This window comes from Osmia bicornis, chromosome 2 (assembly GCF_907164935.1).
Source record: "Osmia bicornis bicornis chromosome 2, iOsmBic2.1, whole genome shotgun sequence".
NCBI classification, from domain to species: Eukaryota; Metazoa; Arthropoda; class Insecta; order Hymenoptera; family Megachilidae; genus Osmia; species Osmia bicornis.
This window is the reverse complement of record NC_060217.1, coordinates 6,307,925-6,326,716: the sequence shown is the minus strand read 5'-3', so window position 1 is coordinate 6,326,716 and position 18,792 is coordinate 6,307,925. Positions and strand designations below refer to the sequence as shown.

Here is an 18,792-nt window from a genome sequence, read left to right as displayed (position 1 = left end):
GGTTACGTGTTACGATAGCGTATAACCTGTAATCCGGGCATCTGGCCGACAACCTTCCCCGTAATTTGTCCACCATTAAAATCGTGATGACGAGGCGGACCGTCGGCTAATCAAGTATTTCGTCGCTCCAAATTATTATCTAAATACACCTCGACGCCGCGTGATTTCCTTACTAATTTACATTGAAAATTGGAACGATGTACGATACAAGATCGCCACTGCCATGCGACCAGCTACCTTTGCCGATCGATCAACGCTTCCTCGAGCATTTTGTTTCGACCAACTATGTCGCGTGCGAATTTCACCTTAATTAAAAATGTCACGCGCGATACCGGGACCAGGGAATTGCGAACGACTCGTGTTCGGTCGTGTAAAAAACCGTGAGAACTTGTAAATCAATGAACGAACCGAGTTCAGTTTTATTCTGTAGATGAAAAGCATTTTGATTTAAAAAAATCTATGAAAAGTACATAATTCTTCCAATTGAATTCGATTCAAAGATCAACCTAAAACAGTATTAATTGCTCGCAACAGTGATCCGGATTTAAAAAAAAAGGGAGGGAGTTCGGTAACATAATTATTTCGATGGAATCTGGTCGACCTTAATTAAGCCCGCTTCCCAATTGGCTGTCCAAAAGCAACTGGATATATCGACATCCGAGAGCGTTCCTGTGGCTGAGCTCGAACAATACATCCATAGCTGTACAGTCCATTCCTCCAGGGTCAGGAGGTGCAGCCAGCAGGCCGAAAACCCTATTCAATTATCTCGCTTGAGTACACCCGGCTGTCCCGAGCGTCGTGACGATACTGCACGTGAATACTGCACGATGCAACCACCACGGCAACTTAATTATATATGCGACGACGCTTTATCGAAGTAAATAGTAACCCGGTTGCCGGATAGTAAACGGCTATTGTCACAGTGAATATTAGGTTGCTGGAAATCCAAGCCGATATTTGATAGCTACACGATGAAATTCTATCTGTCACGGTACAATGAGTTAATGATTAACCTTGATACCGGTTAATTGTTAGGGGATTAGTTAACGCCTCGGGAGGAATCCAGTTGCCACGGGTCTAATAGATAATTTGACAAGGACCATTTAACGTTGACAAGGTATAGAGAGAAAAGAGTAAATTTGACACTTTGGCAAATTTATGACAACGAAGAGAAACGATTTGAAATTATTTTCGGTAATTAAATCGACTGTGAATGAGTTAAGACGAATAAAGGGGTTCATAGATGCACTTGTGGTTTTAGGGTCGACTAAGTTATGGAAGCGACGTTTGAACCCGAGACGTCTGAGGTTTAGTAAACTAAAGCAAACTATCACTACCGCTTACCATTCTTGGCATACCAGCTAAACGCGTCATGGCTAAAGACAAAGCGGAAATGAGACGTGCCGGAAGATCAAGGCTGCCTAAGCTGTGTCGTAACTTTCAACGACAACTGTTCGCAGTAACGCGCGGCAAATATGCTATGCTCGAAACATTTCCGACCGGATTTCCTTTCAACGTTATCCTTTGTACTTGAAGAATTTTTATCGAACTACACTTCAACAGAATATCGATTACTTCTTTATCTTTTTATTAGATTGCTATTTTAGGGTTAAACGTTCGGAACCATTTCAGCTTTTCCTATTAAACTATTTATACAATACAATTTATATCCAAACCTAAAAGTCACCGAGTCACGATCGACAAGTACGTACCGTTATTCGTCAATCTAATTGATTTCTATTTTCAGTTTCTGTTCAACTCGAACGTAAATACGTTACGTCAGGCTGATCCTTTTGCAGGAACTGGGTCGAGACTGCCTCTAATTGGATACAATCTCCTGCTGAACCGATACGTTTCTTGTCGTAGGTAAACGAGCAAGCAAATACACATTTGTAAAAAGTCCGTTTTACAAAAAGGAATTTAAACGAAGCGTCCGATGCTCGAAAACTTGTGATTGGTATTTAACGAGGTAGAATCATTCGAATATCTGTTTCTCGATTAATGTCCTAAAGAAAATTATTTATTATCCCCTTTAATCGAATGTAATACGACTGATAATTAAGTATTCGAGATCAGAAATTGGCTTTCGTTCAACACTCTCAATATTCTCTGCTCCGGAAGCTCGGTAAGCTCGTGGAGTATCTAACGAAAACGATGCGCGTGTGTGCAGAAATCCAACGTGAACGTGTACGAGCAGCTAGACACAATGAAAAGTTCAGCCCATTGTGGCGAACGCCTTGTTGGACAACGTTCGCCGGAAATAAAGGGTAACTCATACCCTGGGCTCGGTGTGTTCGGCGAGTGGGTCGCAGGTCGAACGGAGAAAAAGGGTTAACTCGGCCCAAATACTCTTAGCGCGAGCCAACTCGTCGCGGTAGTCGCCAACTTTCCTTTGTTTTCGAAACCGGATGGCCTCCCTTCCTTTCCCTTTTCCGAACCCTAGCTTACAGGCAGACGGTACACGGGACAATGTCCTACCAAGCCTGAGAAAACCCTTTCGCGAGGGTATAATGACAAGAGCGTTTCGATTTATCTTCGACTACTCGATGAACCTTTGACCGGAAGATCTTCCACTGATATTTTGAATTTGAACTTTTACCTTATCTTATCCTCTGCGCAAGGGTACGAAATTTTAACGCTCTGTAATTGGGTTAGTTTATAAATAATCAATGTTTCTTACGGAATTCGAGGAAGAATTTATAATTATAAGATGCAAATTACAAGCTGTTAGAACGTGTTAACACCCTGTTTCCTATGTTCCAGACGAAAGTCATTTCGAAAGGAAGAGGAGAAAGAGAGACGCGTAAATCTTTGAAACTGAATTCACTGCATTCGAATTCCTGGCCAAGGAACGAAGCTAGCTTGTATATATAAATCGAGCAACTTAAGCCGGAATAATAGACTATCGATTTCATTCTTGCGACGCGATACGACTGCAATAGCCTCGTTGTTTCATTTTCTTCCTCACCTTTATTTACCGGAAAATTAACTAGCAACCTCAGTTTTAACCGCGAACATTTTCGAACGCTGAAAAGCTACAATTTTTCAATATACACGATTAATATTAACCTCGATCTTTTTCAAATTTTCTTTACCTTTTATTTACCGTGACAATCGATGTGTTAATCATGAACTAACATGTTTGTAGTAAAACAGATTTCAGCCGGCGCGGCGGTCTTAATGAAAATTGTTGATCTTGTAACGTTTTAGCGGAGCATTCGCAAATAGAGAATAATCGTAAAGATACACTGAAACTCAACAGACATCAAGCGTCTGGGTCAATTAGAAGGAATGAAGCAATAGAACCGCGGTCAATTAAACTAATCAAACAGCGAGCGGGGTAAATTCGATTAGCAACGGACGATTTTCCGCGTACGATAGAACCGTGCATAACGAAAGGAAAATTGGAAGCCGTACTGGCTTTCTCTCTCTCTCGTTTCTAAATTGTGCCAAGGCGGATACACTGGGTCTTAGTCGTTTACCGAACAAACGGAGGCAAAGCGCGGCATTAGTTACGACTAAAGTTTGTAATATACGATCGAGTGTGTATCGCGACGTCGTGGCGTAATAGAACCGCAAGACTTAAGTAGAAACTTGTTGAGAAAGCAAACTCCGCTACAAAGCAGCCACGGTATCAAAGAAACAGCGAATGTCGCTGCTACCGCCAATTTGTTTCGAATAATTATGTTTTTCAAACGGCGAAACTCGTGTATGCGTTGTACAACCGCGAGGATTACAAGTATTTATTTCTAATGTATATTACAAAATTTCGAAATGTATATTAATGAAATAAATTTCAAATCTCTAAAGTTTGTAAATTATTAACGTCCACTTTCGCTTCCCTTCAACTTCTCTTGCCAGTGAAATATTTAGTCTGGAAGGAAATTGAAGTAGTACAAACACGGTATAAGTCAGACGTCGTAAAATCACAGGAAATAAGTCCAAGTAGCAGACAAAGAAACGTGGATCCTCTAGATACAACACTTACAAAGCTTTTTACATCTCTCTGGAGTGTCTTCCATTCTCAAGTATTAATTTATTCCATAAAGAAACAGACACTTGGCGAGACCGAGCATAGCGGAACGTCTTACTTCGCGAATCCGCGGAGAGCACGTTCTTTCTGACACGCGCGGCCAAAGTTTCGACTTTCCTTTCACGATGCTTGGAAATCCTTTTGAACGTCTGTTCCCTTTTGAGAATCGTTCCACTACACGCCGCTTTTAACTAAGAAAAACGCGCCGATCGTTCGCGAACGCCGACGTTTCGCTGTTTTTAAAAGAAACAGAATCGAAAAATCGTACGACGAGTTGTATCTTCTGTAAAAATCGTGACGAACTTTGTTACCGTTATTTTATTCTTCTCTTGTTATTGATTTCTATTTATTTCTATCTCTGATTCTATGAATAAATCACGAAGTCGCGAGAGAATGAGAGCTCATTTAAAAATTCTGGAACGTTCTTGCAATCTCCTAATCTCCTAATCTCCTATAATCTCGAAATGGATCAATTAATGGAATCGTTAAAAGGAAAACTTTGCTTAGAATTTTTGGAAATGGGTTAGAAACGAAAAGAAAACGAAATAGATACACGAGAATAGGAATTACAGACGAAATACAGTCTTCTATGATTCATTATTCGCATCCGATGCTCGTGACCTGACGATTCTTGCCTGGAAAAGTAACGATCTCGTTGCATTTTTATTTGAATCGATACCGAGAGGGGAATTTATCGAGATGATATTCCTGTGCAAACGTTGCTATATTTGATTGACCTAGTTTTCTTTCCGTTATATACTTTTTACCATTTTCTGTATCCATTTATTATTCTCGTCGTCATTAATATTCAGAACGCCATGATGGTCATGAGTGAAAATAAAGGGAAAAACTTTAAATAGTACCTATTAATTCTCTGATAATATAAGGTTCAAAAAATTAAATAATAATACCGTGAAAAATTATTATTACATACGTTCAGTTTCATCGTGGCAATGTAACGTAGAATAAATTCATAAGCATCGAATTACATTAATAATTCTTACTCGTCTGTTCGAACCGTGACACTAAATGGTTTTTAATATGACACATACGCCGTTAAAAGCTTTTAAAGTAAACTTAATCAAATGATACAGTCGTTCGAACAAGCTCGAGCTAAATCCCCTAACTACGTCGAATGACGAGGGTGAAATTAACACGGCGCGAAACGTGTTAAATAAACCAGAAGCGATTTCTGGTCGCGTTCACCGCGAGATCACGAGCTGAAAATTTACGCGATTCAATTTCACCGGGTTCGTAGCCGGAGCTCGAGCGTCGAATTTGTTCGAGTTATGGCATCGTCGTGCCGAATAAAATATTTTCTTCTGAGCTGCGAATAACGATTCATAATTCCAAACGGAAAACCAATATCTTTCGTGCGAAATATCCAACCCATCAACAGTTTTCTCTCGCGAAGGCTCAACTATCCGTTACGCGTAATTGAAAATAAATAATTCCCGAAGATCATGCAGCGACACGGGAATTCGGTGCTTCAAACGACGGCGTCGCGACGGCGATCGCCCTTCATTCGTGAAACGTTAATCTTTAGATAGCCGAGTTTGAAACACGTTGTTGCGCCAGTTCGCAGCGGAAAAATTAATTTCATCGCGAAGGGAAGTGGATAAAATTGTCAGAATTGCGTCGTGTTGCACGTAGCTCACTCGAGAAACGTTTCATAGATAATGTTCCTCTGTTGGATGAACGTTCTGAAAGTTCTAGTTGATTCATCCACGTTGGAACGTTAACGAGTGCGTTTCATTAAAACAGGAAACGTAGACCGTGACACGATTTCTTCTATTTTTTATCGCGTCATCTCCGACGTCCCTTCGGACGTATTAACCCGTTCGTTAATTAAAGAGCACGGAATGTTATCATACTAGATTTTTCATTGCTCCTAATGTATTTCCTTCTATGAAAATGTTGATATTCCATACGAGATTGTTTGAAAAGTTTCGAAATCGTCAAGCATGGTAATAATAGAGTAAAGAATTTTCTAAAAGGTCATAGTTGCTCTATCGTTAATTTTCCCTGTAATTCGATAAATCTTGATGAACTGCACACTCGTTAAGATTAATACCAGGAAAGCTTGTGCCGCTCTGTACATCGTTCTCTCGCGGCAGTATTAGGGAATAAGTCGTAATCCACATAAATGCTGCCGCTTTAATTCAAACCAGGCATTACAAGGGGCGGTACACATGTAGCTACCACATCGAGCATCGTCGAGCTGGCCTGAAGCAAGCAGATAAAGGGAGGTTGACACGTCATAGGTGCGCGTGTTCTCGAGCTCGTTAAAGCAAGGTCGATATTCCCTGAAAGAGGTAATGCAGTTTCGATCGTTAATGAACGCCACGAACGATCGCACGGGGAAATAATCGATAGAGGATCGATCAAGATGAAGCGTTAATTAAACGCAACACGCAACACCTCTCCCTTTGGCAATTTATTCTCCATCATACTTCACCTCGCGTGTTAGAGAAATATATTTCTACTCCTCTTATAAGTTCGTGAAGAAGTCACGTTTATCGTAAAATATTTCTCCTTTGAAATTATCACCGAGATCTCACTTAACACGCTGACTTCGAATTTACTCGAGTAATCAAATAATTGTGAATATCATAAAAATTACACGAGCTTTTAACGTACGCGAAATCCCATTTTGAAATGAATTTTTTTTTTCTTTTAAAGCAACAACCAGATAACAGTCACGGTTTCATTTACCGTGGACAAAGGATCGTTTCAACAGGAATCCTGAAAAAAGAATGTCGTCATTGTTTTCACGGGGAGATATTTTTACGATGAAATTCGATGAGTATTGCCGTTACTCGCCTAACAATAAACAAAAGAGACGAAGATTAAATGTCAGCTCGATACCTGGCATAGTGGACCGCGAAGCCGGGTTAAATATTAAAAAATAGTACCGAGGGTAACGCAATATTCGCTCGTGCCTCATCGCGTTCATCGGTTCGTTTCCAATTCTCAGTTCGTTTGAACCGACGAATATTTTTTTCCACGATTTTTCCAAAGCACGAACTTTCGACAAAACAACCACAGAGCTTCGGCAGTCATTCGAAAGGAGTTTCTCAGTCGAGTTTCAACGTAGTGGTAGCCCGGTAAAATGGATTTACGTTAGAAGATCGAACGGTAATCTTATTGGTCACCTTCACACTTTGTCCATTTCGTTGTCGCCCTTTCTTTCTGCTTTCAGCCAATCAAGACCATTTCACTCTTTTCATCTTTCTCGTTTCTCTTTCGTCCGATCGTGCTTCTCCGTGGCCCGGAGCCACGTTAAATTTCGACGATGCTCGATGGCTACGAATGTGGTGTGTCGACAAAAAGGATCGTTTCTTGGCATTGAAAACTCTGCTGTTTCCGTAGCCGTCGGCGAATCACTTCTTTCTCCATCGAAGAAAGCAGCAATGAGCGCCCATTGCTCGCGCTCCTCGGAAATCGAGCTTATTTGAGAATTGAACGATATTTCAAAAGGAAGCACACACGATTTTTTGCGTGAAAAGGATGCTTCGAGGCAAGTGTCAGACGTGTACACGATATTCTTGCGAATAACACTCGATATCTGATTTTGACGAAGAAATTCTGAATTTATGGAGGAGGTTTCAGTGGTACAAGAAATTGTATATTGATTTGAATATTGAGAGAAATTAGTGTATGAAATTGTTTTTGTTATTTATAAAGATACCTATGTTTGTTTAATTACGTGCAAATTATAAAAATCAAATACTAGGAATATTTATTTACAATTTCATAGTAATACCGACTGTGTTTATAAATATTCGTGTTCGTTACGAAACAATCGCATGATGGAATCACTCGATTTAACTCGATTCTCGGAACAGCTTCACATGATTGCAACGATATTATTGAATTTCTCGCTTTGTAACGCTGCATTCCAATTTTTGATTTCCAGGCAGGAATTAAACTTGGTTTTGTGGCCGTGACCAGTGTACGCGATTATTTGAATTTCTCTCAATTTATTGAGCGTGATTGAAGTTGTCAGTAATAAAAATTTGATTCACCAGTCCGACAGATGAAGTTCCATAAATTCTACACTAATCATAAAATGTAATCGTTCTCAGAAATTTATAGTAGGAAACAAGAACACGATCGCGATAGTAAAATCCATTAATTTATTACAATCTTACGAAATTATTCCACCGTTAGAGCGTTGATAATAATCGTGTTAAATTAAACGTCTGATTAAACGGTTCGCGTTTTATTTGGTATACCCTTTGGAAATTTGACCAATCCTTGACCCTCTATAACGCGATAACACGTATCACTCTTACGATCGACATTCTTACAGGTCGACAGATTGAAATCTAACAGAATACATAACACGCCTCATTTCAATTAACTTCAGTCTCGACATTCGCGTGCAACTTATCCCTGCCGCTAGAGGAGGTAAATAAATCACAGAATGTAATCGGGAAATGGAAACTAGTTAAATGGAAACGTCTCAAAATCCTTCAATGTAAATTAATAAAAACGCGTTGAAATTCCGGAAGCTTGTTCGATTTCATCGCTAACAGGTCTCCTTCTTTCGTGTCTATTCGACGAAAGTCGCAGGATCGAGATTACCTTTCCTGACAGATATCGTAGATAGGTATCCCGTTTTCCAGAACACACACGGATCCTCGGACTTATAGAGTCCTAAATCTACCCGATATCTCGATAACTTCCACCTTCTATCCACTGTCGGCTGCTTTCTTTGGCTCGTTTGAAGAATTACGCGGTCCGCCAACCACCAAGGCATCTATTCCGCCTCGGCTGATTCCTCTACTTAACTAAAACCGACAAAAACAGACAGCCCTTTTCCTGGGAAGTCAGCGAAAATCAGGAAAACGGTCCGACAGCCACGCCCAGTTTCACGGTTATCTATTTCCAGCAAGGAAAACTTCATACGCTCGAATTTCGATATCATGGAGTACATCGAAACGCATCGATATCACCATAGCTTGGATTCAGTGGACGTTGGAATCGATACAATCTTCGATTCGCATTTTTAGATTGCGGCAATTTTTTTGATTCGTTTTGATTTCTTTTTTTTTTTGCGTACTGATATCTAGGTACAATTTAATTGCATCTACACCATCTGCAAAAAGTTTAAAACTAGTATCACTCTATAAGAATTTAGTACATATGATATATTTCTTTTGATAAAATTTCTCTTTTATAATGTTTTTCTTCATTTAATATTTGAATTTGTTACAGAATAAGCTTTAAATTCGTGATCTGCCGTGCTCAATGCGAACGAATATTTCGCACGGTGGAAAAAATAACAACTATATATAAAATAAAATCTACAGTGAGCATATGTTTGCATAAATTCGTTTTATTGTTTTCGCGTTTCGAATTTATTCGCGAAACCGATACCCCCATATTGCGATTCATCCTATTGTATATCGCAACCGTTTTTCTCCTTTCTGTTTGTGCGAAACGATGATACACGCGCATTTCGTTTTTGTATCTCTTTGGATTCGTATCGCACCCGCTGTTGTTCCTTTCGCGTCTAAATGGCACGGAAATGAAGGGCGAAAAAGAGTTTCCGATCGATTGCCGGCTATCGGTTTTGTATACGAGGAATCCCGTAAATCTATCTCTGAATGGTGGGATTTTTCAAATAAATAACCCGTTCGGCTTGTTAGGTCCACAACTTTATACGTTGCGGATACATACCTATTCCGTGATACGTGTAATCTTTCAATGGCCGTTACTCGGCCCAAGAGCGACATTAACCTCTCGTAAAATATTTTAATGCCCGGACGTGCTTCTCTTCGTCTGCCTTTGAAAATTTCCTCTGGCAAGAAGATAATGAAGACTGATCGAGCTGGATGCTGTAACCGAGGGTTAAAGTTCCTTCGAAATTAATGAGGAAATTTTTTGCTGCATATACTCGCTGTTCTAGCGATAGAAAGCTACCACGACGGAATCACAGAAAGGTTTTAACCTCGAGATTAATCAAAATTTGAATATTTAAAAATTTCAATAATCTTAATCTCTGATTTTCTATCATTTTAATAATATAATACTGGTACTAAGAAAATAGAAGTATTAATAGAAAACAAAGCGTACGTTTTTACAGAAAATCACAGGTGCAAAATCACACCCCGTTCGTTTTAAATCTTCCAATCGCAATCAACTAAACGCACTAACGAAAAGGCCATAGGGTGTTGCGATAATTTCCGACGTAACCACCAGTCACTGGTCTAACCAGAGGGTGTACCAACCCCCCAGTGCATTCGGCAACCCCTTCGCCGTTGTCTTCGTCTACTCGGGTAACACGAAACTGGAAACTGGATGCGATTAACGCCGAGGAGGGTCGACAACGTGGAGATACAGATTACGAGAAAGTGAGACGGAAAACAAGATATCAGTGGAGAGTTACCACAGAGAGAGAAAGAGAGAGAAAGTCAGCGAGATCATGGCCGAGGAGAAAGGAAGATAGCGGCGTTAGGCAAGGGATGAAGATGAAGGCAACCCTTGGAAAGGTAAGGTCAGACGAAGAACCTCGAGGATAGTACGCTCCTCGAGCTCGATTGTCGGCAACGGATTGAATTAAATGGTTGGAGGAGGCTGGGTGTTGGGCAGGGGTTGAGTCGGAATTAATTCGAGTTCGGGCGATTAGCGCGAATTAAGTTCCGCCTTCCTCTCGATTAATCGCTAGAGACTCGTGTTTCGATCTGCAACTGTGTTTTCCTTTTTTTTTATTCTATTTCCACGTTGCTCTCATCGTGTTTCAAAGCCTTCCTGTACAAGCGAAATCACAGCAGTTACCTAGCCTAACCATCGCGGAGAAGAGATTTTTCAGGGATAACATCAGGTGACTGAAAGATAACATTTTCCTAAAACCTTGTCTCCTATACTACCGTTTCGTGTGTTTCTACACGGTGTGACATGTTTGAAACGGTGCACCTGGAAATGTTTTTGTTGTTACGTCGAAACATTGTCGAAAGTACAATCGAGTGGTTCGATAGGTAAAATTTAACGACACGGAAGGTTTTGTAGATTCTTTGAAGTTGCGGAATGTAGACGTAAATACGTTTAGAAAGAATATTTTCCAACTTGTGGATGGAAAAACTGTCAAAGGAAATTTCATTCGATCACCTTGTATTTGTTCAAATATTTTTGAATTAATAACACGTAATCCTTTGTGATTAAAAACCAGTTATTCGAAATTATGGAGCCGATATATTAAATATTAGATAGTTCACCCAGTATATAGGAACGCACGCGTAAATAGCGAGCGTACAGCAGCCTCAACGGGACGGAACGTTTTGTTGCGCCCGGGGGTACGATAATTCAGCAGAAAAACCGCGAAACATTTGTCCGTCGCATTAATTCTGAAACTGCCGGCCGTTCTGCCGGCGTATCTGCATAAAACCGTAAACGCACCACTCGATAATTCGACCGATACGCTCCGGTACGAACAACCCCTTTTATTCACTCGCACCTTCTCTAACTGTGTCTTTTGATCGAGCACGATCCTCTCTCTTATTTCAAAGACTTCTTTCTCAAGTTGCATTTCGTATAACGAAAAACAAATTGAACCATGTGAGACGAGCGGTAGTGTAAAAAGAAAGGGTAGTTCCGGTGGGTGATGTCCGCTTCAAACGACACCGTTTATTGAAAGTCACATTTGTTCCAACCCCGTTCGCGTGCTACCACCGTTTTCATCATGCATTCTGCGTTTTTTTCTCTTTTGTTCTCCGACGCGTATGCATTTTCGGCGCGCCCCTGCAGGGGCTGGTTTCACAGAGGAAAAGAGGAAATGGTTGCGGCTGACATCTATGAGGCTCGAATAGCTGAGAGTCAAATGATTCTGACTTCACTGAATTTAAATATCCATGGGATTTATTTATTATTACTTTCTTTGTAACTCTCTCTTTTAATTATCTCTAACACTTGGCGGAAGATGAAGAAAACACTTGGGGTGGATAAAGTGTATTTCTAGCATAGCGTCTCAACAAACAATTAATTTTGCAAAAAGAGAAAAAAATTAACGAAGAAACGTCGGAAAAAAGAAACGAATTAGAAACTGGTTGGTTCTTTGCAAATCGCCGGCTTGTTACGACGATGCTCGCACGCCCGAGCGAAAGGAAGAAACAACAATGGCTACGGCCGAGCATGGTACACAGCTCTCGACCCTCCCCCGTCCCGCCGTGCGTTCGTTTGTTTTAATTTCTCGGCTTCTAATTAAACCGCAACCACCGAAAAAAGGTAGAAAACGAGACGGGGAGAAGGGAAAACTGCACGCGCAGACATTTTTCCATACGTTTCGTGCACTGCGTTACAAACGGCGACAGAAACACGAATGCTCAACGAGGCTAGAGCGCGGAGAAGGGGTTGGTGGTTGACGGTGGAAGGAAGGGAGAAAGGAAGAATTGAAAAATACAGGGTGTCATGTAACTGGTGGTACAGTCGAAAAATTGAAATCCTACGTGAAAATATAAGAAAAAATTATACTGTTGAATTGAAGAATATTCTTTAGAATATTCAGGTCCTTTTTGCATTAAAGGAGTAATTAGAATTTTAATCCTTTCCTGTCAAAATTGGTTAAATTAAGCAAAAAATATATTTCATATTTCGGAACATAATAAGGTAGAGAACATTTTTCCTATTTTACCATGCAATTTTCATGATGTAGTATTGTTCCATAATTTTGCTTTATTTTTCTCCTGTAGAATTTCAATTTTTCCAGTTGCACAATCAGTTACATGGCATCGATAGGGTGGAGGAAAAACGAAGCGAGATTAATTCAGTTGAATCGGAATAATTACGGGACGCGAGGCATCCGGATACGCCGTTACGATTTCTCTATCGAGTCTTTTGAAGAAATATCAGTCGTCAAAAGCCACTTGATATCTCACGGCTTGACGACAATTTCGCAAATAATTATTGCATGGGAGACACAAAGCGGCTTACGAGTGCCTCTTGCGTTTCCCCCGGAATCCAATTCCGTGCCGCCTCTTTCAAATCCCTTTGTCACCCACGATAATCCCTCGGTAGACGTGGTCGAGTTGACGATGTTTCTCTCCCTCTTTCCACCCCCTCTTTTGCCGGCAGCCTTCCTCCCTTTCATTCGTTTTCCCTCTTTCTCTATTACCTGCCAGGGTTCTGCCTTTACCCCTATTTTTCTCTCTCCACCATTTTAGCCGTTTCAAAATTCTATTACCACTTCCGCTTATGGATCCTCCTGCTCGTTCATTCTTTTACTTTCTTCTTTTTTTTTTTGCACGATATAGGGTACGGAGAAAAATGTGGTCAAGTTAATGGAAGATTATGGCCAAGTTTAATTCCAATTACATCCCCGGGGATATAAATAGAGCAGGAGCGACGATTTTTCCTCGCTATTTATTTGCCAGAGTGCGCTGGCTCGTTGTTAAATACGGCGTCCCATCGAATAATGGGAAATAATTGGGACAAAAGAGAGCTGAACAAACGTGAAAGATGCAAAATGTCTCGACTAAATAATCGCGTTCCGTTTGCCGGATATATTATACGAATAATGCTTCAAACTGAATATTATTCTGGAATACGAACCTTCGGATCCGATAACGGATATATGAAATCCGTGTGTTTAATGCAAACCGCTTTATCAGCGATACGTTATTCAATTTTGTCCAGCAATGTTTATGAAATTGTTAGCACGCGTTCATCGACGTATTGCATCAATCTTTGTTGCGATTAAAAATTCATTTCACTCGGAAGGCAAGATTAAATACGCTGTGGAAGAGTTTCAATAGAAACTTTTTTAGGAAAATATTTGAATATGAAAAAAAAACCTGGATGTAAAAATTCATATGCTTCCTACGAAAAAAATTGGATTCCATTTAAATTCTGAGAACAGTATTCGAACGACGTTACAATCGATCTACCCTAAAATTTGATGGAGAATGAAAGTTATGGTACGATCAGAAAGGACGCATATTTTTGCATAAAAATATTCTACTTCAGAATAAATGGGATAAAAATAAAATTTAAGATAACAATTTCAAGATGTAATTACTTCAGACCTGAACAATCTGCGATTTTTCACATTTAGACTGTGAATCACTAAAGCAGCTATTAAATTAGAAATTTAATTAAAATTGGTATATACAGATTTCTATTTTTCTTTATTTCACATTGACAGAATAGCCAATACTTTCACGAAATTTTACCTATTCGTTCATTTGTCCTCTCGATTTATCTCTGGTGTAGTTTTTCGAATTCGAAACTCTCACCAATTCCATCGTGTATCCCCTTCCTCTTTGTCTCTCTACCAACCGTTTCCGGTCTTTTCAACTCGTTATCGAGTGCCAGTTCCAGCCAACGATTTGCATTCGACACTAAAAAAAAACGCTAATTCCACGATCGAATTTTCAGTATATAACCGTAAAGAGAGCAAAACATAGAAACGACAATTTGTTAATGAACGAACTAGTAAAAAGTTCAAGGTTCAGAATTGATTTCAAAATGAAGGATGACTTTAAATAATGACAGAACCCATCAGGGTACAAATTTCTCAAATTAAGTTAAGTAGATTCACGTCCTGAATTAAGAAGTAGAAAAAAACCAGAAAAACCCGCAAAGAAGACACGTATCCTGAAAAGGACCTGGTTTCCCAATTCGTTCTACTCCTTTCCAAGGAATTCCCTAATCTCTTAGAAACCTGGAGAACGTAGAGTCGCTACCCTTAGGGTGGTCGTTTCTTCCACGTCTCACCCTTACTCCTTTCTTCGGCTAATAGACGTCGAAGGGGGTTGAAGGCTGTTACGGGTCCTGGCCCGGGTCCTCCGTGGAACCTGCAGGATTACAGCTTGCAGCCTAATCAGCCAGATTGCCTGCAATTTGCCGACCTTATCTCTCGCTATACCCCGCAGCTCTTCTCTGTTCTTTCATCCCCCACAATCGACCTCCGCGATGGAACTTACGCACCCCTTATTCGCGACCCTTTTTCCGGAAAAGCCAAAAGCAGACACGTGTTCGACTGTGAACGAAATTAGGAAAAGACGAGGGTTTCCCGGATGCAGACCCCTGCGAATCCAATTTTGATTCGACATTTGAAAATTTGGAATCAATCGGAATTAACTGCTTGGTATAAAGGGGTTGTAGAACCGTTCACGAGCGACGAGAAAATATTTTCATCCTTTTGATCCTTTAATTATATTGCAAATACAAGGCAATATTTCTAATTGATTATTTTACAGGAACATCAAAGGAATGGAAAAGAGTGAGTTCGTACACTGTTCCCAAAGGCTGTATACTTTTTGACGAAGGATTAATTGAATGAATTCCCTGTGAGAATAAAAATTTGACGTGTACTTTAAATGGATAGAAAAAGAGAGTTTACCTAAATGAAACAATTTTTGTTTAAAGTCAAAATGAATGCATCACTTTGTTCATTATGTATGGAAAACAACTAAATGTTACTTTGCATACAAAGGTATCACGATTCGCTTAATTATAACAATACAATGGCCACACAACAATCTCGTTCGTTACTCGATATTCGAGAACTAATCATCCAGATTGTTTGAGCAATTTGTTCTCCTTATCTCGGTAGATTTCGCAATCTCGATCTATTTTCCAGCGATGCCACGGGGAGCCCAGATTCACACATTACTGGAAATGGGCTTTTCGAAAGAATACCTCTCCCGTTTTGTCCCCAAACCCTTCTTCGACCCCGTACTTGCCCCACAATGTACGTAAATCTTCTCATACCCCCGTATCCTTTTGTCCCCTACTGCACCGGAGATCTTCACGGTGAAATTGCAGTCGCGAGACACGGGAAAAAAAGAGAAGTAGACTTGAATAGATTCACCTTATCGTTCTCGAACCTGTTTCCTTGCCATACGAAGGAAATTCCTTCTCTACCGATCGTCATGTTGGAATTACGATCACAATGAACGAAATATCGATCATCGGAATTTTTACGCTTTGTTCGTTTCTTCTTTTTTATCGAGAGGACAAAAATTCAAATGAAATGAAATGAAATAAAATGCAATGAAATGAAATGTCAGTTACCTGAACGCTCGAATAAAAAGCGTGTTTATAAAATAAATTGAACACAGAAGTAAAAAGCAGTTAACCCTCTATTCACTCGTGTAATGTTATTATAAAATAACGTATCAAATTTTTGTTTGCGAATTCAAAATATTATTTTACACTCTGCAAGTGATGAATTATTCGGACAACTTTTAGGTATATTATTTTTCTTTTGGAAAAAAAAATTTCTGTGTTACAGAGAGTTAACGCAAAATGACATTACATGCAACGATAATGTTATATTGTTAGATGAACACTCACCCGCGTTATTACTGGCGAAATTTAGATCCTTACCTGAAACAAAGGAAGCAGAAGTTGTTAGAGAGATCGAGTATCGTCAAGGATCATATACAACATAATACCAACATCGATTTTGTACGAGACGCCAACATATTACATTACAAGGGGACCATATTCTACCATGCTAATTAATTCACTGACGTCGTGTATAAATTAACTAACGAAGATCCGATGTAAACGTGAAAATGCTTTCAAGTGTATTAATATTACCGGGATAATTCCCGTGAATGTCTGAGCGAGATATTTTTATCACAATCACGATTCGCAGTGGTTAAAGAAACCAGATTCCTTAATAGATGTTCTAATTAAGCGGTGCTTAAAGCTCGAAAAATTACCCTCGTATTATCTCGTACCAGCACGTACACGTATTAACAGGGATTAAGAATTCCTTGAGGTAAAATATTCATGATAAGGACGGTAGTTATTTTTCGAGAATAGGAATGCTTGGGGAAAAGGAGTTTACGATTCAATTCGTGATTGAACGACCAATTAGACCTCTTGATACTCACTTATTATCAAAAAGCTCCCACATTTATAATGGGGGCGTAAAGTTTGAGCTGCTTCATTCTTAATAGCAATTATAGTGCCATAAATCCATCAGATGATAATGGGTTTGCAATATTTAGATCGAACTCTTATGGTTATGTGCTAATCATATTAAATTATAAACTTTAAATTGCTACAGTATTTCTATCATTTCATGATACTTTTATGTCATGACTTTTTTTGTTAAACTTTCAATCTTTCCAAATTGACCATTTAATAATTTCACCTAAGATTTACCCACGCTTCTTAATTCATATAGAAAATTTCCAATAAATTTTATACTATGTTATACCAATATTGTCCACTGTAAAAGATCCTCCATCACCTGTGTTTGATGATCGAAGCCCAGATGCCATTCATCGAGTGTGCCGCAAGCACATGTAAGAGCCTGAACACGCATAAAAGAAAAGCGACTGTAGACCGGCTTGATCCATAAAAGCTTCTTTTAAAGTCTCTCATGGAGAGCAGTCTATTATACGAAAGTATGAATCGCAATAGGAAATTGTATCACCGACTTGATCCTCCGCATATCCATGCACTATTATCCTTTTTATAGACGTCGTTCAACGTTAACGTAATCAAAAATTGAATTCCCTTACTCGGAAAGAAAGAACAATCGCGTAGAATCGGTTTCTATATCTTCGTCAACAACTTTCACGATTTCCGTTTAGCGATTCAGCGAAATCACGGCTCTCGTAACGACTGGTACGCGTGTAAATGCAGTGGAAAGTTTGTCAGTTACGATAGTGCAATTTTGTTAAATGGAAATGGGGTTAAGGAGGGAGAGTAGGGGGTGGCAAGGAATACGGTTTCACTGAAGAAGAATTCCACGGTTGTGGAGCTACGTAAATACGTGGGATAACTCGGATAGAATGCGCAGTACGATTCAAGTGGATCTACAGGGTTATTCAAAAAGAACATCGGTATTCTCATCCTTTGTCCAAAGTAGTTTTACCATCTGAATCGTTTGAAAAGCAAATTATTTCGTAAAGAACGTTAGATATCTTGTATGTCGTTCAAATTGAATGCTTTATAAATTCCTACATTTTATTCATTAGTCGGTATCTCTGAAGTTACGTGTAATGTTGCAGTCACGAGATAATCATCGTTATTATGAGATTAGCGATTGTAATGAACATCCGAAATTACTGGTGCAAATTTACATAATACTGTTGTAATAATATGATAAATGATATTCACAGATACGTAATAATATGGTAATTCCATGAGAGCTATAATAATTTTCGCAATTAATACACTGTAAAGCGATCTCATCAAGGTAGATATTATACCATTAGGCGTATTCAATATTCGCGTTTGGATTTACAATTTATCTTTTCACCTCTGCAATATAATAAGGATCAGCTGTAAACAAATTACTATATACTATTAAACAAAAAATACTCCAATTTTTCAACGTCTATACTCCATTTTGTTGGTTATAAGAAAGAAGCCAACTGTTTTCAAATGATCTACCAATATTCTTGAAAAAAACGCAAAGAGAAAACGGTTGGATGGTGAAGCAACGATGGATAGCGCTCGTCTTCCCGAGATTTATTGCCATGTTACATTCAAAATGGAGGATGATCGCGAGAACACCTTTATTCCGTTCGCTTCGTCCACTTAGGAAGATCCTTTGTCACCAAGACTAAGGAGGCATGGGGTCCAAGGGTGACAAAGCGCGGTAGGGAGAGAAATGCAAATTGGGGGTGGTTATATTCCGACCTCGTCGCTAGAAAAGGGACGAAAAAAATCGTACGGGGCAAGGTTGACATTTTTTTACAGATAAAAGCCCTCGACAGAAAATGGGGCACGGATATATATCTCGTGTCTAATATGAAAAATGCCGGATCAGGTGTCGGTATTTCTTGCCG

At 39.5% G+C, this 18,792-nt stretch overlaps 1 protein-coding gene across 4 annotated transcripts in view; it reads right to left on the bottom strand.

The window, feature by feature from the left end:
* The window catches only part of LOC114872016 (agrin-like), a 349,276-nt gene that overhangs the window by 143,365 nt on the left and 187,119 nt on the right, over window positions 1-18,792 (bottom strand). For 3 of the 4 annotated variants that reach the window (XM_046288795.1, XM_046288799.1, XM_029178731.2), the window contains one exon: window positions 16,334-16,366. The exons of the other annotated variant lie outside the window; for it this stretch is intronic. In XM_046288795.1, the coding sequence (XP_046144751.1) occupies window positions 16,334-16,366 (33 nt within the window). The remainder of the gene's footprint in view (window positions 1-16,333; window positions 16,367-18,792) is intronic. 4 annotated transcript variants of the gene reach the window in all.